Consider the following 9,735-nt stretch of genomic DNA (forward strand, 5'->3'; position numbering starts at 1 on the left):
CGCCGCGGAAGTTGTTATTCCACCAGGAATTATACTGTACGCCACGCGAACGATGTCGTTAGGCGGGACAGAAGGTGCACTCTCCGCATCGACGGGCGCGGGCGGGGCGTGGCCACATTGGGGTCACGCGACGACGCCGTCTGCTCTGGCGTTTGCTTCGGAGGCGTCCTCTTAAACTCTGTAATCAAATCTGCCTTTCAGCCAAAGTCACGGGTACCTTGCCCTCGCCCCCGCGCGCTCGCGTTGTCCTGGTGGCGGCGGGAGGCTGCAGGGGTGCTGCCGTACTGTACTCTACCCACACGACGCCGACCGCCGCTTGTTGTGGACGGGGCTGGGAGAGAGGGGGTAAATTCCGTTTGTCATAGAGTGGTTCCAGATCCTTTGTGCCCGTGAAACCCAATTCTTTGTACAACCCAAGTTTCTTGATTACTCAGCAGTGTAAGGAACTAAGATGTGTGCAGTGTGCACCACACAATTGAGCCGACAGTTTCAGCGAGCAAAGTGCGCCCCTCGCCCCTCCCCCGCCCCCATCTCTTTTCCTCCCCCCGCTGCCAACTCGGCGCGTTTTATTTGTGTATTTCCCCCTCGCGTCCTGTCGCCCGGATGACTCGCTCTTTCACTTTGGTTTTGTTTCCGCGCTCCTCGATGAGCGCCCGTCTGCCGGCCGTCTCTTCGCCGCCCCAACTCTTCTCCACCTCGGCTCGCCGTCACGCTCCTGTGACACGCGTCCGTCTTAAACGGATTACATTTTTGCTCCCGATTTTTGCGGGCGGCGTGCGGCGTGTCTCGCGCGCGCCTGGTCACCGGCGAGAGTTGGCGCGGCGCCCGCGAGCTAAGGGCAAGGCAGTGCGGTGTGTGCCGGCTGGGCCGGCCGGGCCGCGGGGGCAACAGCCTCCTCGCCTGTACACCTCAATAAATAAATAAATATAGAGTGCGCTGCGTTCGTTCGATACGCCGTTTTTTCCGTAACGGAATTGGGGTCTGCTAAACGTAATACGACCGCTTGCTTCCATCCCCTTCTAACTAAACACGCCCAAGAGCTCAGAGTGCGTTGCGTGTGGCCCATGCAGGCGCGGCTTGGCGAATAGCTCAAGTTTGCGACCCCTATCTGCCTCAACTTCCCTCCCATATTCTCTCTCTTAAAATCTGCAAGTTTTAGCCCGAGGCGTGTTGTCGCGGCTCGCTGCACGACTCTCTGGTCACCTTGGGCCCACGCACGGCCCGGCCGCGGGGCCCCGCGAGGATGAGCGATTGCAACTGCAATTGGAATGTGTGTCAGTCGCGCGACGTGCGATTAAATATTTATTGCTAATTGCCCTGTCACTGCTGCCGTATCGAATGTCACCGGTTTTGGTTTTTGGGGCCCGCGGGCCACGTGTGTGTCGCGCCTGGCTGTGTTTAGGCTATCGGACCGGTGCATCGCGGGGCTGGGCGGAGCGGCCGACATGCTGTGCTGCTACACTTTTGGTGCTCGCGCGCCACGCCCGGCCACGCCTGAGTGTGATTTGATTTGAAACTCTGTTGGTCATCATTATGTCAGCTTCGGCGATTGTCTCTCTGCTGCTTGGCGCGGCCCGCGCGCGCGGACTGTCACGTACACAGCGACAAAATGTTGATGTTTTGGGTCGCGCTGCGTGACCTTGACCCGGAGGAGCTGCTGGCGGTCACATTTGAAACATGCTGATATACTTTAATCGTGAAATGCACGAGTGGCAGAGGCGTCCGTGTGTGTCTGTGCTGGACTTCCCCCTCCCCTCCGGCCGGGCGGCGACACGCGAGCGTGTGAAGGACTCCTCTCCCATGCCACGGGTCTGTGTCCAGGTCCAGGCAGAGCGGAAGGATCGCGCGAAGGACACTCACTCGGAGGATGCTCGGCGGCTGCTGTTGTTGGGCTGGGCTGGGAAGGCTTCCGCATGGGCGTCCTTGACTTTGACCAGCACGAGCATGAGGAGCCTCGCCCTCGCCGAGGCGTTGGGCGTGGGCGGCGGTGTCGTGTCGTTGGCTTTATTGATAGGAAGAGAAAGTTCGCGATAATGTCCCTCGGCGAGCGATGGCGCGATGGCGGCGGCGTCCTCGGTGCCACATTGTCAGGGAGGCCTGCACGCGCGCTGGCTTAATCAGTAAATCCTCGCGGACATCGGACGGCGCTGTCATGCAGCGACCGCCGTCGCCTCACGACACGAGGTGTTACCTCACCGACGCTGCTCTGGTGGCACACCTCAAATGCATGGGATTAGGTCGGTCTAGGTCGATGACTATGACGACCCTGTGCATGGTCGGTGACCCCCGGTTGTTGGGTCTGTTGGGTTGTTGGTTGTTTGTTTTTTTGGATTGGCGGGGCTTCTGTGGTGTGCCGCGGCGGCCCACGCCTTTTTGCAAAATGAAAATCTTGTCTCGCGACACAATACTCTTCCGTGCCATCGCAAGCTCATTAGCGTATGATCTGGTTGTGTGTGTTGTTTTTGTCCGTGTCATGCAAACCCGTGGTGGGGCTATGGGCGTGGCCAGACGGTCGCACCTCTGTGGAGGTGACAATGAGCGAGCGCATCGCCTCGTGTGCAGAGGGCGGGGCGCGAATCGGTTTTCGGTCGTCACCTTGGCCGATGAGCGGATAGCTTTGGCTATGGCGCCTGCTCTATTATCTTTATCCAGCCGCGCTATTGATGTGTTTACCGCCGCGGGCGGTGTGTTCTTGAGGACGCCGCCGAGCAGCGGGGCCCTTTCCGTTCCGAGCCACGCCCTCCTGACCCGCGGGGGCACCACCCGTCTGGTGACGAGCCGTCTGGTCTGGGCCTTAGAGCTCCGCGGCTGTACGCCCTGTACACACAACAGCCGGAGCTGGCGTACTTGGCGCGGCGGGGGGCGTGTCCTGGCCGGCGGCGCCACAGACGGGGCTGGCGGCCGCTCGCGGGTCGTGACGCATGCAGAGCTTGGCGCGGGTGACGTCCTGCATTTCCTCTGGCCGGGCCTCCCGGCGGCGGCGGTGGTGGGGGAGCTTGTTGTGTGCCCCGCGGGTCCCTCGCCCTGGGTGCCGACGGCGTTGAGCAACCTGTTTCCTTCATCGTGCCGATAACACGGAGAGGGGAGTCACCCCGGCCCCGCGCCTGCAACAGTCTTGTGTCCTTAATCAAATCCTCGCGAAGAACCGTTGGATTTTGTCCTTTGCTCCCCGCCCCCGCGCGGGTCCTGTAAGCCCTCTGCTCGTGCGCGGCGGCGAGTGGTGCGGTAGGCCCGGCGCAGGCCTTGGCCACCTGCTTGGCTTTGTGTCTGGCTGGCTGCAAATGGCCGTGCGCCGTGCGCCGGCCAGACTGCGGGGCGGGGGAGAGAGAGAGAGAGAGAGAGAGAGAGAGAGAGAGAGAGGGGCTGACCAGACCGGATGGAACCGGTTCGCCTCTCCTCGTCTCTCTATCCGTATCCGTCCGGTACCAGCGGGCCGGGTCGATTCCCCCCGCAGTAGCAGCAGCTCCCATGAGGGGGAGGGGAGGGTCCACGGCCCGCACGCCAGGCCAGGAGTCGCACCTCCAGCGGCGCACATCGCACACGAGGCTCCTCGCCACACGACGCCATGTTCATGGAGCTATTGCATCTGCACTGTACTGCACTGCACTGTACCCTGCTGTTTGTGCTGCACTGCTGCGCCGCCTGGAGAGGGGGCCAGAGCACCAGCGGGCGTGCCACTGTATACAGCACAGCAGCTGTATCACATGATGTTGTTGCGAAAGTAGAAACAATGTGAAATGCGAACTGCGTCTTGTTTTCTTTCTCTCCCTCCCTGCTCCTTTGCCGCGTCAGCCGACCGCTCTCCTTCTTTCTGGCGTAATGGGGATTCCTTGGAGGCCAACGTGTTGCTCGCTGCTCGGCCAGCAGAGGCGCGGGCGCGGACATCGGCCTGCATGGTGGGCTGGGGGCCGCGGGGCGGGCCGCGGGCTGCGGGGGCGTGGCCGGGCGCAGGGCAGGAGGAGAAGGGTTGAGGCGGGCGCAGGGCAGAGGCGGGCGAGGCGGAGGTGCTGTGTAGACTTTGCACGGCGGCCGCGCCGTGCAGCCGTCTCTCTCTCACTCTCTCTCAGACCCAAACAGACCCGCGGCGGAACAGCTGTTGTCACAGAGGCCTCCCTGATAGCGCGGGGCGACGCGTGGCGCCGCCGTTCGGCCCACGCTATATCATTCGAGACTCTTCCTGGGTGAACCCTTTGCAGCTTCCGATAAGAGGACTTTCTTGTTCCCCCAAACACCCCGCAGAATTAACAAGGTCTGCAATTTCATTCGTGTTTTTCGCTGTGAGCACTTGAATCAACAGGTGGCTGATTAACCCGGACTAACCCCACTGACTTCTGTAGTCATACTGTACCGCATACAGGAGTGCGTTCGGGATGCCTACCCGACCGCGACCGTGGGGCGCCGTAGAGGATAGGCAAATCCACACGCACGCCTGTTTGCGCGTACAGTTTACCGCGGGGCGAGCGGCGTTAGTTAACCATCTGGCTTTACGCGTAAAAAAAATACTTGTTTATTGGATGGTGGGTAAAGTAAGAAAACTTGTCTTAAAAAATTAAGGCAAATCCCAAAAGCATAGTTTTTTGGGGTGCAGTTTCCCGCCCTTTCATTGGCAGTAATGACCATTTACTTTTCTTTATGTCTGTGTGGACGTCTGGGGGCGCAGTATCTCTTGACGATGCGGACCGTTTGGCGCGTCTTGTTGCGGGTTGTTGGTCGTCATCAATCATGGTCGTTTTGGTGTCTGTCGAATGTGCGACTGTCCCACTTCCTGCAGGCAGACGGTGTAGAGACAGATAGTGGACGGCCTAGACGCTGGGCGAGGCGGGGGGGGGCGGGGGTGGGGCGGGGTGTGGCGTTCATACGTATGGCGTGGGTGCGCGCGGCTATCATCCAGACCTCATTTCATTACGCATGATTCAACGGGTCGACGTCCGCGTGGCCTTAATCCACTCTACAGTTCTACAGAAATTTCCTCTCGTGTTTTTGTTGGGTTTTTCCCCGTTGCATTGTAGAATTTTCACGGTTAAAACCGAGGAGAAAGTGAAAACTTTGAGGGACTCCCATAGTTTGAGGAAAACTAGGAAAAAGTCCTCATGATTTTCAAAAAATATGTGGTTGGAAATTATCTCATTTTACCTCACAATATTAGTAGTTTCCCCCAAACTTAAAAAGGTTCTGAACAGTTCTGAAAGTTTTCCTTTCCCCCTCAAAAAGGCGCAGCGCAGACATTGTTTTTACCGTGGTGTCTCGGCGCACATTGCGGGCTTCAGTTTGTGGCACGGGCGCGACACGAGCGACACACCGCTCCCGCTCATAAGTCCCCCGTAAGCCCCCCTCTCCTTTCTCACCCCGCCCCGCTCTCGAGCTCCCCGGCTGCTTTTGCCTTTGTCGTGCAGATTTTATGGATGCTGTGCAGTTCTCTGTCGCGCCGTCGCTCCATTTCAGAGTTTTTCGTTTTTTGTTATCATGGCCGATGAGATAATTGCGCTCTTCCGGCGCGCCGTAACAGTTGTTTCCGTCTCGTTTCCCCGTCGCGGGCGCTGCATGGCGACGCCTTCCTTTAGCTTCCAGAGCGCGCCTCTGGCTGCCTCTGCGCTGGCGGCGCGCAACCTTGGGGTTCAATTGCCGTCGCCTCGCCCCGCCCTCTCTGCCCTTTACCACGCTCACTGTGAAAAATATATTTGTAAATTTGCACAACATATTTTGTAGTTCTGATACGTTCCGATATTACTAATCGCTCATCCAAAAATTTCAAATTAGTGTCATTTTACAACACACATAATGGAACATTTTCCTCCTGTAACCTTCACAAGTCATCTCGCATTGCTGTCCTCCAACGGAAATAAAAATGAACGATATCAGATTTCTGTGAATTAGTCGGAATGAATGAGTCGTTATTGAACCGCATTTGCCTCTTTTCGGTTGCAGGCTACCAGGCGTGCGAGCGCAAGTCGTTCACCTTCCTGCGCAAGGAGCTGCCCGTTCGGCTGGCCAACATCATGAAGGAAATCGCGCTGCTGCCGGAGAACTTGACCAGGATGCCGTCCGTCGTCCTGGTGACGGACTGGTACGCGCGGTCCTTCTCCGAGATCATCGCCTTCGAGAGGTCCGACATCAGCCCCACCACGCTCGACAGGTAAAGATGGGAGGCGCAGCTGTGGACCGGGCGGGCAAGCTAGGTAGGCGGGGGCGGGGACAACTGAAAATGCAGGAGTGCTTCCAATTTTGTTTCTCTTGGGAGAGAGACGCTTGCTTTTGTCGCTCTATTTGTGTAATGATTTGGGAAAAACACTGCTTTATTTGCATGACGATCGTCGCTGCTCAAAAGTGGCGATCATCGAAAGCAATCGTGTGATGCGATTTCAGCGATGTTCCACACGATCATCACTTAAACAAAGCGACGAAAACAGTAACATCGCTTTAATTGGGTAACGAAAGTTCCTGTTCCTCTTTTTCGATGAGACTCATCACTCCAGTGTAACTCGGCCCGTCCCTGTGCGCCAGCGAGCTGTCAGCGTGGCTACTGTACTACCTGTGCAGTACGGTGCCCGTTGCCTGCCCGCGGGGACGTTGTTGGCAAGGTCCTGGTTGGACAACAGGAGTAGGGGGGCGTGCGCCCCGAATGCGTCCCTTCCTCCCCGCACCGCCCCGCTCGCGTTTATTTAAATATACGCGCGGCCCGCCCTTCCTTTTTCCTTTTGGGCGCGGCAGGGGCGCTGAGCCGGCCCGGCCCTGCTGATGCAACTCTGCATCAGCCGATTTATTTTAAACCTGCAAACCTGCCAGGGGTAAAAGGGGGGGGGGGCAGAGGGTGACAGGCAGGAGGACCTCTGTCCGGAGAGGAGATGGGACCAGTGACCTTGCCGCCAGCTGCTGGCCGACGCTGCCGCTGCCTGTGGGGTGGAAGACGTGGTGGGACCAACCAATAATGGAATTCCAGCGCAAAATCGCGCTCTGCCGGCGGGCCCGGCTGCGACGGCCCAAGGACGCTCCGCGCGCCCCGGCCGAAACTTATCTCCCTCTCACATTCTCGCCCCACCCCTCGCCCCTTTCTCCATTATCCTCCCTTTCTCTATTTCTCTTTCCTGCTCCCATCCCCCCATCCCCCATTGGATGGCTCCTGCTCTTCCTCGGCTCAGCTCCAGCCCCGTGGAGGCCCCCGGCAGGATGGGCCAGCCCGCCACGCACGGGAGTGCTCATCCAAGGGTGTTGCCTACCACCCAGGCGGCCCGCCACGCTCAGCAATGCTTAGCTGTCGTCTGATTCAGAAGATCGTTTAAGGTTACGCGGGAGACAAATCGGGGTTGCACTAGGATTCCGACTGCGGGAGTAGTCCCGTGGCTGTCAGCCGGCCCGCTCCGCTCCTCGCCACCGAGCAGCGACCGAGCGACAGCCGCCCAGTGTTTGACGGACAATGCAAGGTGTCAGGCGTGTATCTTATTGCCCCTCCCCCTCCCCAGCCCGAGCCACTAAATCCGCCTTATGTTCTTGCTCTCTCAACAGCGGCGAGCTCAGGCAGTGCGATAGAGAAGGGTATACAGCTAAGAGACTCGCAAGTTTGCAATCTCCGGAAGTACTTTACTCATTTGTACTAACGCAGAAGCGTCGCGTTCGAAGCTCGGCTAATACGGTGTTCCACAGGTATAGAGTGTGGGAAAATAAAATAAAACTTCAAATTGTTTAAATAATTGATAATTTTTTATTCGCTGTAAAAGTGTAGTGAACCGTGCACATTTACTACTATAGTGTAATTCTACTAACGGAGGACGAAGTCTCCCTCCGTTTGCCTGGTTTTTCGAAATACATGCGTTTGGCAGAACACGCCGGTGCGTACAGGTTTGCTTACTCACAGAGGGTATGGCGCCTTACAGGCAAAGGATAAGGCAAACGCGCCCAACCATTTCTGTAATCTGATAGAAATGTTACAAAAATCCGTGTAAATTACAAAATTTGGAATTCGGTCGGGGAGCTGCACGGGATCGAGTCTCCATACACATGCGACTCTCACGCACAATGTGGTAGTAGTGGTTTCGTAGTATCACGTGATCGGGTGAAGGGAGGTGCAGTGCAGCCACTAATCCGCCCCAAAACACAATGACACTGGTAGCATGAACGGCGACCTCTCCGCCTCCCCCCCCCCCCCCCTCGGCTCCACCTTCGGGTGCGCCTAATCGGATCGGACCGGTTTCGTGAAAACAGGAGATAGGAAAGTTCTCTAATCAGCAGCCAAACGTCCTCAGAGGAAGGCTGGTGGTTGCCTGCCATTCGCAGAAGTATGAAATGTGAATGTGGCGTCGATGAAGCAGGTTTGAAAGGTACCAACCACACTGTCGTTTTACAACATAGTTCAAACTCAGAAGTCCGATTGCTTTAGGGCGACACCCGTAAGGTTCCGTTGCGGTCCCTTCGAAGTAGACGTACACGTACGCGATCTAAAGTTTCGTTCGTGGATTTGTAACGGCCTACTTTTATTTTTTTGACTTGAACTGGTAATCCGTGGTGAGGCCTGCGCGAGACAAGCCAGTAGGCTCGAGCAAGCGGCGTGTGAAAAATTGTTACTACTATGCATGCTGCGCCAGCAACGCCCTGTTCAAGCCGCACCACCTCGCACCAAATTTCTGCCAGGCCGTCTGTACTTGCACGGATAGTGTAAGCGACAAGGATGCTCTTGGAGACTGCAAGAGTGCGAGAGAGATGCCAGCCTATTAGGATCGACCCTTTGCCGATAAGCTTCTCTCTCGCACGCTTGCAGTCTCCAAGAGCATCCTTCTCTCTCACTCAACAGCAGTCCACCGGCGAGGCGGTGGCCGGCCGGGTCGGGCCTGGCCTGGCCTGGCGGCATGAGACAACGGTCAATCACACAATGCGCTCTCGCTCGCTCGCCTGTCGTAAATCAGTTACCGGCCGGCCAGCGCGCCTGGCTCGCACTCCCCGGCCAAAACGTGGGGTATAGCGGGTTTTCGGCCAATTTCGTTCCAAAATTCCGCCTAAACTATCACTCCGACGAACACGTATTTGATGGAAGCGTAATCTCTGAACTTTCCTCTACTTCCTTACGTTTTAGTTTTTGAGATTGGACCAATGGGAAGCCCGCTAGAGGTCGGCAAATCAAGGTCTGTAAATCGTCGAAAATCACATACTTTGGACCCAAATATTGGCCTAACTGTGTACAATATCAAAAATCTCTCGACGAGAGGAAGTAGATCTCAAGAAGTACTACCAGACGCAAAAAACCGCAAGTCTGTAGCACACATAGTTTCATGGCAATCTTGGAACGAAATTAACATTAGCAGCATAGGGCGGCGTACAGGCGAAATTGTCTCCCGCGTAACCTTAAGAGAGGCTCTCCTATAGCCCCGTATAGCTCCGTCCTTGTTGCACTCATGGGGCAGGTATGGGAGAGCCCCTCTTGAACGATCTTCTGAATCAGGCGGCTGCTGGTTTTGCCTACCCTCGGAGCACATCGGCGCCTCCCACTGGGGGAACCTGACCGGACCGGCCCTCGCCGGGCGGCCCTGCTCACCCCGTCAATCATACATTGATTGCCCTTGAGTCGAGTGGGTGCCCACTGCCCACGGCCTACGGCCGGCTATGGCGTCATCGGGGGGTTGTTTGTGCCCCGCTGGCGGCAGGTGGAGGGGGTGGCGGGCCAATCCCCCCAAAGCCCCAATCATCGTAATCGCGACGGTAATCAAGTCCTCGACCGACCGAAGAGAGTTAGTCGGTGTGCGAGAGAGA

At 57.2% G+C, this 9,735-nt stretch overlaps 1 protein-coding gene across 1 annotated transcript in view; it reads left to right on the forward strand.

Annotated features, from left to right (window-relative positions):
- The window catches only part of LOC113206542 (pyruvate dehydrogenase (acetyl-transferring) kinase, mitochondrial), a 25,183-nt gene that overhangs the window by 2,693 nt on the left and 12,755 nt on the right, over window positions 1-9,735 (forward strand). Inside the window, exon 2 of the mRNA XM_052264425.1 lies at window positions 5,926-6,133. Within this exon, the coding sequence (XP_052120385.1) occupies window positions 5,926-6,133 (208 nt within the window). The remainder of the gene's footprint in view (window positions 1-5,925; window positions 6,134-9,735) is intronic.

This window comes from Frankliniella occidentalis, unplaced genomic scaffold, assembly GCF_000697945.3.
Source record: "Frankliniella occidentalis isolate FOCC.00 unplaced genomic scaffold, Focc_3.1 Scaffold19, whole genome shotgun sequence".
Taxonomy (NCBI): Eukaryota; Metazoa; Arthropoda; class Insecta; order Thysanoptera; family Thripidae; genus Frankliniella; species Frankliniella occidentalis.